The sequence below is a fragment of the Ovis canadensis genome, chromosome 16 (assembly GCF_042477335.2).
Source record: "Ovis canadensis isolate MfBH-ARS-UI-01 breed Bighorn chromosome 16, ARS-UI_OviCan_v2, whole genome shotgun sequence".
Lineage (NCBI taxonomy): Eukaryota > Metazoa > Chordata > Mammalia > Artiodactyla > Bovidae > Ovis > Ovis canadensis.
The window spans coordinates 72691459-72708033 of NC_091260.1; the positions used below are offsets into that span (position 1 = coordinate 72691459).

The 16575-nt window shown below is 40.7% G+C and overlaps 1 protein-coding gene across 1 annotated transcript in view; it reads left to right on the forward strand.

Moving 5' to 3' along the window:
* Positions 1 to 16575, forward strand: part of DNAH5 (dynein axonemal heavy chain 5) — a 320870-nt gene that overhangs the window by 230112 nt on the left and 74183 nt on the right. Inside the window, exons 59-64 of the mRNA XM_069556071.1 lie at positions 536 to 739; positions 3930 to 4109; positions 7638 to 7775; positions 11970 to 12105; positions 13095 to 13411; positions 15219 to 15374. Of these exons, the coding sequence (XP_069412172.1) occupies positions 536 to 739; positions 3930 to 4109; positions 7638 to 7775; positions 11970 to 12105; positions 13095 to 13411; positions 15219 to 15374 (1131 nt within the window). The remainder of the gene's footprint in view (positions 1 to 535; positions 740 to 3929; positions 4110 to 7637; positions 7776 to 11969; positions 12106 to 13094; positions 13412 to 15218; positions 15375 to 16575) is intronic.

Genomic DNA, 16575 nt, shown 5'->3' on the forward strand with positions numbered 1-16575 from the left:
TCTGTTGAAGTACAGTAAGTCCCCTACACATATATGAACGTTTTAAGTTGTGAACTTTCAAAGATGCGAACGTGGATTCTATCCATGTCAGGCGTGAGTGAAACCCTGACTTGCCCTCCGTCTCCTATCGCTGACAATCCTTCAGCTCTACCATCTCCCACCCCTTCTCCTTCCTCTAGTCAGTGACACTTCTTGCCTGTTCACTCTATGCCAGCCCCTGTGTGCCAGCTGTGGCCCTGTTACTACTGTACTTTTCAAGGTGCTGTGTACTGTAGGATTCAAAGTGTTTTGTATCTGTTTGCTTTTTATGTAGTATTTGTGGGAAAAGTATTATAAACCTATGACAGTACTATGTCGCTGATTGGGTACCCAGGCTAACTTTGTTGGACTTATGAACAAATTGGACTTACAGATGTGCTCCCAGAATGGAACTTGCTCATAGGTAGGGGACTTCCTGTAGCAGTCTTTGGAGAGTAAATGTTTGCTTCTGCTTTTCCTGTCTTGAGACTGGATGATAACCCCCTTTCCTCCCCAGACCATCAAGCCTTCCGACATCGCTACTGTCCGCACGCTAGGCCGACCCCCTCATCTCATCATGAGGATCATGGATTGTGTGCTGCTGCTGTTTCAGAGGAAAGTCAATGCAGTGAAAATTGACCTGGAGAAAAGCTGCACAGTTCCTTCCTGGCAGGAATCTTTAAAACTGATGACGGCAGGAAACTTTCTACAGAATTTGCAGGTTGGTAGTTTCGTCATGATGGGCCAAGAAGGGATTCAGAGTTCACTGGAGTGTCTGGATCCTTTAACAGAAGATGAATCTGCATGCATATTTTTTAACTTATTAAGTGGTTTTCATCTTTATTGGGGTATAATTGACAAATAAAAGTGTATTATAATGAAGATGGATGACTTGACGTCTTGATGTTTGCATTGATACATTGTGAAATGCTTTCACCATAGTCCATCCATTTGTTGTTGTTCAGTCACTCAGTTGTGTCTGACTCTGTGACCTCATGGACTGCAGCACACCAGGTTTCCCTGTCCTTCACTATCTCCTGGAGTTTGCTCAAACTCATGCCCACTGAGTTGATGATGCCATTCAACTATCTCATCCTCTGGTTGAGATGGATTTAATCCATCCATTAATCCATCCATCTGGTTTAATCCATCCATTAAATCCAATAAATATCCCATTAAATATCTATCACCTCACATAGTTACCATTTTTCCTTTTTTTTTTTTTGGTGGTGAGAACACTTAAGATCTAGTCTCCCAGCAAATTTCAAGTATATAATACAGTATTGTTAACTATATTCACATTGCTGTACATTAGATCCCCAGGACCTTCTCATCTTGTATAACTGACACTTTGACCCTTGACCTTTGACCAGCATCTTCCCCTTTCTCCTCCCCCAGTCCCTAGCTACCACCATTCTACCCTCTGCTTCTGTGAGTCTATTTTAAATTCCACGTATAAATGATAATAGGCAGTATTTGTCTTTCTCTGTCTGACTTATTTCACTTAGCATATGCCCTCCAGGTCTGTCCATGTTGTTATAAATGGCAGAATTTCCTTCTTTTTTAAGTCTGAGTAATATTCTTCATATATATTTAAAATTTGTATTTAAGTATCTTCTCAGAGTAGAAGTTTCTCTTTCAAATATAAGACATTATAAGCATTAGAGCTTTAGAGTTTCTTTATATGTAAAATATGAGTAATTTGTCATCTGTATGTTTGCAAATATCTTCTTTCACTCTCTGCCTTAGTTGTTCATTCCAGTAATTGTGTCTTTTGGTAAGCAGATGTTCTTGTTTATTATAGTCCAGTTTATCAATATTTTCCTTAATAGTGCTTTCTGTGTTCTGTTTAGTAAATCTTTGCCTGTCTTGCTTGGAAAATCCCATGGACGGAGGAGCCTGGTAGGCTGCAGTCCATGGGGTTGCTATGAGTCGGACACAGCTGAGTGACTTCACTTTCACTTTTCGCTTTCGTGCATTGGAGGAGGAAATGGCAACCCACTCCAGTGTTCTTGCCTGGAGAATCCCAGGGATGGCAGAGCCTGGTGGGCTGCCGTCTGTGGGGTTGCACAAAGCCGGACACGACTGAAGCGACTCAGCAGCAGCAGGGTAGAATAAATGCACCTATCTTTTCTTTTGGAAGTTTTGTTGTTTTATTTTTAATATTTATATCTTGAGACAACTGATTGGGATTCCCAAGCCCCATCCATACCTCACATAGTAACTTCAGCACTGTCTTTCATTCAGTTTTTATTTAAAAATTTTTTTCATAGTTTCTTTTAAAAATTTTAATTTTTATTGAAGGATAATTACTTTATAATATTATGATGATTTCTGCCATACATCAACATGAATCAGCCATAGGTATACATATATCTCTTCCCTCTTAAATCTCCCTACCACCTCCCTCCCCATCCCACCCCTCTAAGTTGTCACAGAGCACCAGCTTTGGGTTCCCTGTGTCATACAGTAGATTACCACTGTCTATCTATGGTAATATATATGCTTCAATGCTACTCTCTCAAATCATCCCACCTTCTCTCTCCCTACTGTGTTCAAAAGTCTATAAATAGGTTCATCAGTACCATCTTTCTAGATTCCATATATATATGTTAATATGCAATATTTGTCTTTCTCTTTCTAACTTACTTCACTTTGTATAATAGGCTTTAGGTTTGTCCACCTCATTAGAACCGACTCAAATGCATTCCTTTTTATAGCTGAGGAATATTCCATTGTGTACATGTACCACGACTTCTTTATCCATTTATCTGTTGATGAGCATCTAGGTTGCTTCCATGTCCTAACTATTGTAAACAGTGCTGCTGTGAACACTGGGGTATATGTCTTTTTCAGTTTCATTCCGTTTTTAATTCAATGTTGCCCATGTGGCTACTGTGGCCAGAGCATCTTGTGAGGCCTTTTATAGCAGCTCTAACAAGAAGTAGCTTCTGAAACCAATGGGTTATACAGACTTGTTTCAGATAATGGGAATATGAGCCTCTGAGATGCAAGTGCCCTGTGAAGGAATAGCATGCGATTTGGGTGGAGAGTGGGGTGGTGATTAATCTGATTATGAGTGTGTGGAAGAGCAGTGGTAGTAGGAGGTGGGGCTCAAAAAATACTCACCAGAAAATGTGGCAGTGGCATTGGACTTGCTTTATATACTTGCTGCAGAGCCAGTGTTCTTGGAAGCTACTTTGCTATTTGCCTTCTGTCACCACCATCCTTCCATTGCTCCCAAATATTCTTCTGGCTTCACTATTTTTTAAGTCTCTCAAAAGAAACTTGCATTTTTAAGGAGCTCTGAATAAAGGTGAGTTTTGCTCTGTGCTATGTATGTTCTGTGCAGACTTATTTCTATGAATTAGTTAGGTGCTACATTTCTTTCTACTTGGAAAACATTTAATTATCTTCATTGAGATCATCAAACGCCATTTGTAAAAGATCCAATTCCACTGATTGGTCAGTCTTCTCTTTTAATGCAAGAAGGTACTCTTAATCCATTTCTGTTACTATTTTAAAATTTTATCCCTCTAGAAGAGAAAAGTTCTCTCATAATCTTGATAGTTCAGTGATTAAAAATTAATTCATCATCCTGAAAGCTTAATGTCCTACTGATTTTCATCACATTTCAGGTGAGTTTAATAGAACCTCTCTCTGAATGTGTTAAGCATTTGGTTGCTGCTAAATGCTAAATATTTATGTCTAAATATATACACTTTACATATCTGCTTTATTTGCAATGCTAAATATATGTATCATTTTATTTGCCTAATATCCTGAAATATCGACAAGATATTCATCCATTCTTGGATTTAACCGTTTGTTTCAGTGGTATCATGAGCATAATGTGATTATGACTTAATGGACAAGGCATTTTAAGTTTATTTCACTCCATTCTTCCACAGCAATTCCCGAAAGACACAATCAATGAAGAAGTGATAGAATTTTTGAATCCTTACTTCGAAATGGCAGACTACAACATCGAAACCGCTAAACGAGTGTGTGGGAATGTAGCGGGTCTTTGTTCCTGGACCAAGGCCATGGCTTCCTTCTTTTCCATAAACAGAGAGGTGTTGCCTCTAAAGGTAAGCTTCCTTGGTGGGGCTTCAGGATGTGTGCCAGCAGGGGGTCTCTGGGTCAACAGGGCTTGTCTTTCCTGCAGCAAAGAAGTCTCAGGTGTTATTAGTCTCAAGTCTATGATAAGAGCTGGTGCCGGACTGGCCAAGCATAGCATGTTTCTTCTCTGTAATCCTCCTGCCACTGGAATTGTATGGGCCTTAAGCATGGACTCTACAAGGATACTACGTCCATTGTGGGCTGCTGGACATTTCCCCCTTCACCCCCACAATGTTAACTTGAGAAAAAGAAGCACAGAAAACTATAGCACAGGATCCGCCAGTAATGTCCAAGACCGCTTGCCAGGGAGTCCTATGAATGGGGTGGGGTGGACAGTCACTGGTGGCTGGACTTGGCTTCAGAGGTGACATAGTATTCCCTCTTCCTTTGACCCTCAGGAAAGAGACTGACTAGCATCCTTTATTTAATGTGGGCTGACAATATGCCACTGTTTCTCTTTAGTTATTGAATTTCTCAGCATTATTTGTCCATGTCTCCATACCATTCAGTGACCATCTTAAGCGGATGGAGAGGCAAGTAGATGTTTTGAGAATGAAATATTAATGCCTCAAAAATCACACCTAATGGTTTGGTTGATTATTTTGCTTTCGTATAAGTCTGATCTCTTTCAACCGTCAACTAACATCCTCTTATACATACAAACTACATGAGGAACTTAATAATCATGCTAAAAATAATCATGAATAGAAAGAAGATAGGGAGAAAGTTTCAAGTTCCATTTTATTTTCTCATTATTACCATACCCAGAGCATTTAGTCAGTGGGGAGTCCCTGGAGGTCTTAGGGCAACTTAAAACAGAAGGGATTCGTTTGGCTTAGAGATTTTTAAAGCAAATAGTTGATGTCATGCTGTCAGGATTCAGGACCATTGAAGACTCCAGTTGGCTATTTTGATACTGACTGAACCACTGAATCCAGTGAAAAGTATAGGGCATCCTTAGCAAATTTTTCCAGTGGGTAAGCATACATAAGTGTCTCCAAGGGAATTAGAGTTGAATTCACAAGGGGGAGTTTTTATTTTGTTGTAATTACTAGAAATAAAATGAGTTAAAATCAGTACAAAATAATGGATATTCTAAACAAGGCTTATGCAAGAACAACGTCTTCCCCATTACATTTGGTGCAATTCAGGCTCCATCCAGTCCCAGGACGACGTAAGTCCTACAGTAGGACGTGAGGGGAACACCAGGAGGGAGAACCTTCTAGTTGTAGCTGGAACCTATGCTTCTCTTCTGAGAAGCCTGTTCAGGGGGTGCCCTCCTGTGTTCTTAGTAGCATCCAGCATCCAGAAGTCTTTAGTTTGTCAGGTCCCTCCTAAATTGCCATTGTCATAAAAATAAGCATAGTTACATAGATCCTACATGTTCATTGCATAGAGAGAATTAGAAGACAAAGAAAGTGTAGTCCCATTGGGCAACTCTGCTCAGTATATTAAGAAATACAGACCAAAGGGTCTAACTTCACCGACTTCTGAAGGGGTTTCTCTCGTTTCCCAAGTGAAGAGTTTGAGGACACTCCTTTGACTCCAGTGGGGACCTCTTCACCACTCATTAGTGATGGAGACATGAGGGACTCTTCTTTCATCTTACAATTCCTCTAGACAGGCCAAGTGACTTCTAATAGTGGATAAACTTAAACAAATATTGATGACAAGAATTGTGATTTAAATTCTATTCAGTTTCATTCTAAGGAGATTTCTCCTTAGAAACTCTGTGAAAACTAATAAATATGAGTTCACATAAACAGAACATTGCAACAGGAGAGCCTTAAATATTGAACATAGATAATAGCACTATTGTTTATGGAGGGACTTCCCTGGTGATCTGGTGGTTAAGACTCCGCCTTCCAATGCACCAGTGTGGGTTCCATCCCTGCTCAGGGAGCAGAGATCCCACATGCCTTGATGCCAAAAAACCAGAACATAAAACAGAAGCCATGTTGTAATAAATTCAATAAAGACTTTAAAAATGGCCCATATCAAAAAGATCTTTAGAAGAGTGATATTAATATATTATTATCTATTAAACTCTTGTTATAGACCAGGTCCCAGACTTGGGTTTTTACATACTATCATATTTAACACACAGACAACACACTCTCATAAATCTTAGCAGGTAGTTTTTCAATCTTAATGGAGAAACTGAGGCTCATAGAGTTTAAGTAATCTTAATAGAGTCCTACAGCTCCTAATGTGAGCAGTTGGAGTTGAAAGATTTTTATACCCTTTGATTATATCTTTTGAGTACTTCATTAAAAAGATTATTATTATTTTTTTTCTGAGGAAAGTCCTTGAAAATATCCAAAATTTGGGGGACTGTGATACTTTGACATTAGCGGGTGGCTTTATAGTAAGTTGACAGAGTGGTCTTGCTGTTCCTCCTTGTTTAAGTCGTGGCAACAGATTCTTCTTAGAGCAGAGATGAGGAAAAATGTTCCAAGAGTCAGAATATTTGTAAACTGTAATTTTTAAGCCATGCATTTGCTATCATTGGTTCTAGTCATGGAACTAGATATTCCTTTAAAGAATTATTCTGCCAAAGTTTGGGAACATGGGGTCATCAGAATATTAAAGAATATTTTAAAATAATCTTTTCTTCTCAAGCACCTCAGAAATAATATGATGCTGGTATTGGGTTTCCCCATCAAGGTCAGTTTTACCGTTTTAAAAACTTAAAAGAGAGAATTTAAATTTCAAATTTTTTTCAAAAAAATTTAAATTCCTGTAAGCACAGATTATTTTCTACATCACCTTTTCCAAATATTGCTTTTTCCCCCCAATATTGCTTTTGATTATGTCTTTTGAGTCTAATTTAGCTTCCTTAAAACAAATATTTTTATTTGATCACAGCTCAAGTATCAATTCTTTACTTGAAAGCAAGTAATATATGAGAATTACAGGAATACCATCAATTCCATCTCTACCCATGAACACCTAGATCTTTATATTCAGTGATTAATTATGTTTCATTCTTTGTCTTGTTTTAACATCTTCATTAACAGTGATGAGCTCTCCTTGGCAGATGGTTCTAAATATTCAACTTTTCCCCTGCAACTAAATATTAAAATAATCTGCAATTTGCATTTATGCATTTACTATTACAGTGTTCAAGTTTAGGGACTGGCAAACTATGGTCCACAGGCCAAATCTAACTTACCACCTGTAATTGTACAGCTCATAGCATTTTAAATTGAGTACTTAACCAAAATTCTTGATTTTGCCTCTTGTCCCCCAAAGCCAAAAATATTTACTATCTGGAATTTTATGAAAAAGTTTGCTGATTCTCTCTTAATGACTGATAATTGTCTGCTTACAAACATGTCAAGTTCACGTGAAGACTTGGCCTTGATAATGTAATTTGAGAAGACTCTCAAAGAACAAAGAAAAGGCGTAGCATGGACTTCCCTGAGTTCTCAGATGTGACCTGCGGGATGTCTGGGTTGCTGCCTGTCCCTTCATGCTGTGTATGTCCTATGTAGGCCAACCTGGTGGTGCAGGAGAACCGCTACGTGTTGGCCATGCAGGATCTGCAGAAGGCCCAGGCCGAGCTGGACGACAAGCAAGCCGAGCTGGACGTGGTGCAGGCTGAGTACGAGCAGGCCATGACCGAAAAGCAGGTGACTGTCCTCTGACACTGTGGTCAGCCCTTCATTCCTTCCCACTTTCTCTCTCTAAGGGTTTGATTTCCAGCGAGGATTCATTTAAGTGATGCACAATGCATACATACATATACACACGTATACACACAGCACATGCGCACGTATACACACAGCACATGTGCCTTCATCAAGTCCTGGAGTTTGTTTCTAGCAGACACCGAGGACCTTCGGTGAGAGGTCAGGATATTCAGCCAAAACAGAAGTCACTGCTGGAACATGGATATTCTGGGTTTTCTTGTAAATTGTGATGAAAGCAGCATCTTGTGCAGCATTTTTGATATGTTTTTCAAATTATATCCTCCCACTTTATCTCATTTAATCTTTAAACAATCTCTCAAGGTAGGCAGGGTAGATATTTTTATATTATTGTCATTTTAAAGAAGGGAACTTAGGGGACTTCCCTGGTGGTCCAGTGGCTAAGACTTTGTGCTTCCAATACAAGGAGCGTGGGTTCAATCCCTGGTCAGGGAGTTAAGATCCCACATGGTGTGGCAAAAAAAAAAAAAAGAAAACAAAATGAAAATTTAAAAAAACAATAAAGAATGGAACTTGGGTCCAGAAAGGACAAGAGAATGGTCCAGAATGACAAGAGAGATCTTGATCGTCTGATGCCTTTTCGGGCCTCTCTGCTGGACCAATCTGACCACATGGCTGTGTCCCAGTCACAGAGACCACCCACAGCCTTCTCAACCTCTGCATGTTTTGCAGCTTTAGCATTCTTCAAAATCAAGGTTTCTATATTTCCTCTCCACTGAACAGCAAGCTCTTTCATTGATTTATACTAACTCCAGTTCCACTGGGGCCTCCTTCATTCTGGAAATCAAGGCAGATGTAACATAAACCTAATGTAGCTTAAGCTTCATTTTCCTTCACTTGCACAGGCCCCATAAATGCTGAGTTTACTGGGAGCCATGGAGAGGTCTATGGGGAGAGTATTTTATTTAGATAAAATACCTGGAGTTCCTAGGGGAAAGGAACCTGAATTCTTCACCATCAGGACTTTGTAGTGCTTTTCCCCTGCTGATTCTCATTACATGTTCAGTTGGCTGTTTTGTATTTGCAGTAATTCTTTGATGATTTTCTTAAAGTGATCCCCAGATTATGTAAGCATCTGTCCTCACAAAATCTCTATCTGCCTCTGATAAAGCCTACATTTGGAAAACAAGATCTAGAGTCTCTCTGTGCTTTCCTTGATGATTTATTTTAGAACCTTTGCTGCTTCTCAGTTGTCACTTGGCTGGATTGAGATTCCTGCTCTGTTGGTCTGTCTCTTTACAGGGTCCCAGTGAGCAAATTTAGATAAACATCAGTTGCACAATATGCAAGGTGTATAGTATTCTCTGTTAAAGATAAGTCTCCTGAAAGCAAAATAAGAGCTTTATAGAAATTTTGGAGAAGTAAATATGTATCGTCATTTGGATTTATGGTCTATGGAATTCACTTATAATATCAAGAGAAAATTCACTTTGCAGTTTGAAAGTCTACTTTAGAAACTATGAGGAAGGCCTGTTAATTTCTACCATTTGGACACTCACATTGGGAAGTGCTGCTACATATAGTAAACATATTTTACAGCCTCATTTTATTATCTTTCAGTTTTAAGTTTTGCATTAGTTCACTCAAGCCGTTTTGTTTTCAAGTATCTGCTATTTGTTAGGTAAGCAATTATAAGGACCATGTAAGTACAGCTACTATAAAGGTATGGCTCTAACTTAAAAAATTGCATTTCAACAAATGTCATGTATTTTTCATTAAGAAAACAAAATCTGGCCGTGTGCTGGCCTGCCTACAACAGGTTGGCATGAAGTTGACCTTTAGTCATGGTGTTGTTGCCTCTTCCTCCATGGGGCTCCATGAGAGTCCAGGGTTACAGACTACAGGGAGGCAGGGGAGGGTTTCAAGTCTGTGGTTCATGGTCACGACTGGTGACCTCATTACCCAGGTGTGCAGTCCCTGGAGGAGTGTGTGTCCTGTGGCTCTGTGCACTGGGCAGGGCTTTGTGGAGGGCCCACTTCCCCAGGGATCTGGTCACATTCTAGGGCATTGGGAGAGACAGGGCCAGGAGTACTACCCACGGAAGCCAAGGAATTCTGCACCCTCCCCCAGCCAGGCCCAGAGGGAAAATTCGCTTCTCACTCCTGTCTGCTGCCATCCCCCATTTCCCAGTCCTCCCTGAGGAGCCTGGGCTTCCAGAAAGCAACAGCCGGGAGGGGAGAGGTTGGCCAGTTTATATTCAGCCACACAGAAGTGGGGATGGGGAACTTAGGGAGGATAACTTAATATTAAAAATATCTTTCACATGAAAAGTTTGTTTTAAAGGTAGGCAGATATAAATAAGGGCTATTCTGGGGGCTCAGTGATAAAGAACACACCTGCCTAATGCAGGAGATGTGGGTTTGATCCCTGATTCTGGAAGATCCCCTGGAGGAGGGCATGGCACCCCACGCCAGTATTCTTGCCTGGAGAACCCCACGGACAGAGGAGCCTGGAGGGCTACAGTCCATGGGGTTGCAAACAGTCGGACACAACTGAGTGACTAAACAGCAATAATAAGAAAATGGTGATGTTGTATGATACTTCCAGCTGACATCTTTCTTTTTGGGGAGATACAAACAAATATGGATGTTGTACAGGTGTGGGTGCACCTGTCAGCTGGGCTTTTGAGTTTTCTGCATTAACTCTAGCAGGAAGGAAAACTGAGCAACTAGAACAAACTGGAACAAGTATCTTGTTTCTGAAAAACACTGTATTATGTATTATTACAAAAGTAATTTGTGTTTCTTTATAGAAAATACACATAGGTAACCCTGGTGATAAAGCCTAAAAATATTTTGCTCTTTATCATTTTGTATCTACACATATGACTGATTTACATATATTTTAAATTCACATAAAACTGTAACAGATCATTCAGTACATACTGCTTTATAAATGAAATTTAACTAGTGATTATTTTTCATAATGATTATATTTTAATGGCTTCAGAGTATTCTTATTCACAATGTACCATAATGTATGTAAATAATCCTCTATTGTTAGACATTTAGCATATGTGTATGCCATATATATTATATAAATATGTGTGAATATTACATGAACTCCCAGTGACTTGGCATATAGCTAAACCTTTAACCGTATCCATTATTGTTTCATAAGTATACATTTTTACAGGTAGAATTAACAGCTGTCTCTTCAATATTGAGAAACTGAACCATTTGCTTTCTTTTTTTCCCCTTAAAATTTTTTTAAAGAATTCATATAGTGTTGGGTCTGCCATTCAACGTCGCAAATCAGCCATAATTACATATACTGAGCCGTTTGTTTTTAAGAACAAAGCTCTGAGTGGCAACAGTGTGTGGCTCTTGCTGCGTAGTCACTTCAGCCGTGTCCGACTCTCTGTGACTGTATAGCCCACCAGGCTCCTTTGTCTGTAGGATTTTCTAGGCAGGAATACTGGAGTGGGGTGCCGTTTCCTTTCCCCAGGGATCCTCCTGACCCAGGGATCGAACCCAGGTCTCCTGTTTGGCAGGCGGACTCTTTACCACTGAGCCCCCTGGGAAGCCCAACAGTGTGTGGCAGTCTAGTTAGAGGTCTTTTATTGACACAAGAGCAACAGGAAGAGGCCTGCTGAGTTAATGCGGCTGGAATTTGTGAATGAGTTTCAGAACTCCGCAACCTGAAGAAAATCTAGAGTTTCACCTGAAATCAAAGGAGATAATGGAGTTAAACAAAGCAATAGTGATGCTAGAACTTTAACATGAGAACCATCATTTCTCATTTTAAAGTAGGGATATGCATGTCTTTACATTTTGTTGTGCTCTGTGATATTAGCATGTATGCTTATATTTTATTTGTAATTTTTGATAGGAAAATCATCAATGATGCAAGTTTTCATTATATCTCAGTTTATGAAAATCTGGGGAGGGTCTACCCATTGGCTCAGGACCCCTCCTGAGGAATCCCTCTATGTTCCATAAATAGGGCTTAAGACACAGGCTGGACTGACCCAGACACATAGAAATGAAAGTTAATGCTTCCTGTGAAATAAATGGCTCACGTTTCTCACAAAGGCGTATAACATATAATGTTTTAGAATGATGTTTTTGAGCTGCAGGCTCTATTTTTCTGAAAAAAGGCTTTCTTCTGGTTTAGACCTTGCTTGAAGATGCAGAGAGGTGCAGACATAAGATGCAGGCTGCTTCGGCACTGATTGGAGGCTTGGCAGGAGAAAAAGAAAGATGGACAGAGCAAAGTAAAGAGTTTGCTGCACAAACTAAAAGACTTGTAGGTATGTAAATCCCTTTATTAGCTTCCCAGGTGGCTCAGCAGTAAAGAATCCACCTTCGATGCAGGAGACTCAGTTTTGATCCCTGGGTTAGGAAGATCCTCTCGAGGAGGAAATGACAACCCACTCCAGTATTCTTGCCTGGAGAATTCCATGAGCAGGGGAGCCTGGCAGGCTACAGTCCGTGGAGTTGCAGAGTCGGACAGGACTGAGTGATAAAGCGCACACACACAAATCCCTTTATTAATAAGATTATGTGTTGACTGTGATGGGGAGTGAGCAAACTTAAGCTTTAATCAGAATATACATCAACACTCCATTACTTCAAATTCCTCTGTGTGTGTGTGCGCGCGTGCCCAGCTGTTTCAAAAGGATGAATATTGGTCTGGCATTTAAGCAACCTGTCTTAGATAATGTGTTAGTCACTCAGTCATGTCTGACTCTTTACAACTCCATGGACTGTAACCCACCAGGCTCCTCTGTCCATGAAATTCTCTAGGCAAGAATACTGTGGGTTGCCATTTCCTTCTCCAGGGGACTCTTCCTCACTCAGGGACTGAACCTGGGTCTCCTGCATTGCAGGCATATTCTTTACTCTGAGCCACCAGGGAGGCCCATTAATGACCTTTAAACTCTTATTGTCAGGTCATTTTTGAATTCTCCTATGAGTGAATGACCATATAGATCAAGGTCATTTAGAATGGAGGCTGTGTCTTCTGAGGTCAGAAGTCATCCTCTCATGTTCAGTAAGGTCAACATAATCCAGTGCTTGACTATCAGCAGTTATTACTTGTGGACCATGTGGACTCTTTTCACAGTGAACTGAACTACTGCTTATTCACAAACACAGCAACTTGTGGTTACAATTTGGTTTCTGAAATTTAATTCAAAAGAATGACTTGTCTTTTTTTTTTTTTGCCACTTCTTATATTCGGCAGAATTATAAGGCTGTTCATAAAGTGTTTCAGTGGTGTTTTGTTTTTTTGTTTTAGGGGATGTGTTGTTGGCTACAGCTTTTCTATCTTATTCTGGTCCCTTTAATCAAGAATTTCGCAATCTGCTGTTAAATGACTGGCAGAAGGAAATGAAAGCCCGGGAAATTCCATTTGGAGACAATCTAAACCTCAATGAGATGTTGATTGATGCTCCTACCATTAGTGAGTGGAACCTCCAAGGCCTGCCCAATGATGACCTGTCTGTTCAGAATGGAATTATTGTCACAAAAGCATCTCGCTATCCTTTGCTAATTGACCCACAGACTCAAGGCAAGATCTGGATTAAAAATAAAGAAAACCAGAATGAACTCCAGGTAATCTTTGTTTGAATATAAATGGGCTTCCCTGGTGGCTCATAACCTAAAGAATCTGCCTGCAATGCAGGAGACCCAGATGGAACTCTGGGTTGGAAAGATCCCCTGCAGGAGGGCAGGGCAACCCACTCCAGTATTCTTGCCTGGAGAGTGCCATGGACAGAGGAGTCTGGTGGGCTACAGTCCATTGAGTCATAAGAGTCGGGCATAACTGAGCTACTTAGCACATGCGTGAAACGTGCTACTAATCAATTTTATTGCCCCAGATCCACAGTATCTGAGAATAAATATTTCATATTTAGAAATGATTTTATTAATATTTAGATATTAATATTTATAAAACAGTGTCTAAAAATTGCATTATTTGGATTCTTGTTTATCTCTCCTAATGCTGTCCATCAAAGGGTTCAGACTGCCTTCTGTTAGGGCCTAAGGCTCTCCATGATAAACAGAGCAGGAGAGAGCTATGTCACACTTGGTGTGTGGCAAATAAAGACAGTTTATAGTTATTCCATGATTATTTGTCACAAATATGGTGGTAGGGGGGAAAGGCAGTATTGTCACATAGAGCTTTTACCTGCTTCCTAGTAAAAGGAAGTGATGCAGTCAAATGCTCTGGAGATTTTTTAGAAAACTGAAAATATACCATATGATCCTACAATCCCACTCCTGGGCATATGTCTTGGAAAACCATAATTCAAAAAGATACATAAATTCCAGTGCTTATAGCAGCACTACTTAACAATAGCCCAGACATGGAAGCAACCTAAATGTCCGTTGATGGAGGAATGGATAAAGAAGATACGGTATATTTGTACAATGGAATATTACTCAGCCATACAAAAGAATGAAGTAGTATCTTTCACAGCATCAGGGATGGACCTAGAGATTATCACACAAAGTGAAGTAAGCTGCTGCTGCTGCTGCTGCTAAGTCACTTCAGTTGTGTCCGACTCTGTGCGACCCCAGAGACGGCAGCCCACCAGGCTCCCCTGTCCCTGGGATTCTCCAGGCAAGAACACTGGAGTGGGTTGTCATTTCCTTCTCCAATGCATGAAAGTGAAAAGTGAAAGTGAAGTCGCTCAGTTGTGTCCGACTCCCAGCGACTCCATGGATTGCAGCCTACCAGGCTCCTCCGTCCATGGGATTTTCCAGGCAAGAGTACTGGAGTGGGGTGCCATTGCCTTCTCTGGAAGTAAACTAGACAAAGACAAATATTATATGTCACTTATATGTATTAGTAGAATCTAAAAAATGATATAAACAAACTTATATACAAAACATAAATAGAGCCACAGACATAGAAAGCAAACTTAACGGCTACCAAAGGGGAAAGGTGATGGAGGAGGGATAAATTAGAAGTTTAGGATTAGCATACTATATATAAAATAGATAACCAGCAAGGACCTACTGTGTAGTACAGGGAACTTTTTCTATATTTTGTAATAGTCTGAAAAAAATATTTAAAACTGAATCACTTTGCTGTACACCTGAAACTAACACAATATTGTAAATCAACTCTTAGTGCCTTTTAAAGTGCCGTGTGCTCGTTTGTGTCTGACTCTTTATGACCTCATGGACTATAGGCCATCAGGCTCTTCTGTCCATGGAATTTTCCAGGCAAGAATACTGGAGTGGCTTGCCATATCCTCCTCTAGGGGATCTTCTCAACCCAGGGATTGAAGCTGTGTCTCCTGTGTCTCCTGCACTGCAGGCAGATTCTTTACCCACTGAGCCCCTTCAACTAAATGAACAAAAATAAGGAAATGATGATTTGCTAAGCTGAAGAATGTGATCTTGTTTCCAGATCACATCTCTAAATCACAAGTACTTCAGAAACCACCTGGAGGACAGTCTTTCTCTCGGAAGACCCTTGCTTATCGAAGATGTTGGGGAGGAACTAGATCCAGCCCTGGATAATGTTTTGGAGAGAAACTTCATTAAGACTGGGTCTACCTTTAAGGTAGGTTAAGCCTGCTGATGGCAGTGTGCAGAGCAATTTCAATGAGGCCAGGTCAAGGTGACAGAGGTCACAGTTTCTCATTAAACATCAACTCAGATTCAAGTCTGGGGCAGGAGGTGTTTGCTTTTCTCTTCCACACTTCCTGAGTTGGGATCAAGAGTAGCCTTTTTAGGAACATCTACTTCACCTATATCATGAAGCCTGACTCCATTCTGATGTTAGACTTTGCATGGCTTTCAAGTCCCATCATGCCCCCTCCCCTATCATCCCAAATCTGGGCAAGATGATAAGAAAACGTGGCTCTGCTCTCTTTTGGTGAAAGTGAAAGTCACAGTTTTCAGTGACTGTAAAGTGCATGGAATCTATACAGTCCATGGAATTCTCCAGGCCAGAATACTGGAATGGGTAGCCTTTCTCTTCTCCAGGGGATCTTCCCAACCCAGGGATTGAACCCAGGTCTCCCACATTGCAGGTGAATTCTTCACCAGCTGATCCACAGTGGGAAATCCAAACCATGCAACTCCCTGTTCATGACCATATCTGGGAAGCCTCATCCTAGTCGCATCCCATGATCTCCATAAAACCCTAAAACAGCTGCCCCTCTCTGCTCTCTCAAGTGATTTTTCTTTGGACCTGTTTGGCAGCCTACCCTGAATCTCCAGAAATTCTCATGTGAATAATAAACCTTTTCATATCTTTTTGGTACATGATTGATGTCATCAGTCTTGACTTCTGAACCAGATTTTGGTTGGGGAATCCATCTCACTTCTGCAGTGTGATCACAACAGTTTTGGTGATAAATGCTATGTGCATGTATGCATAGACGCTTCAGTCTTGTCTGACTCTTTGCAACCCCGTGGACTGTAGCCCGCCAGGCTCCTCTGTCCATGGGATTCTCCAGGCAAGAATACTGGAATGGGTTGCCATGCCCTCCTCCAGGGGATCTTTCCAACCCAGGGATCAAACCATGTCACCAGTGGCTCCTGCATGGCAGACAGATTCTTTACTGCTGAGCGCCCACAGAAGCCCATGGGATAAATTCAATATTTATATATTTATAGGTTTATTAATTTGTTTATTTTGGCTGGACTGGATCCTTGTTGCCGCCTGGGCTTTTCTCTCAGTGCGGTGAGTGGGGGCTACTCCCTAGCTGCGGTGCATGGACTCCTTGTGGTGGCTTCTCTTGCTGCAGAGCATGGGC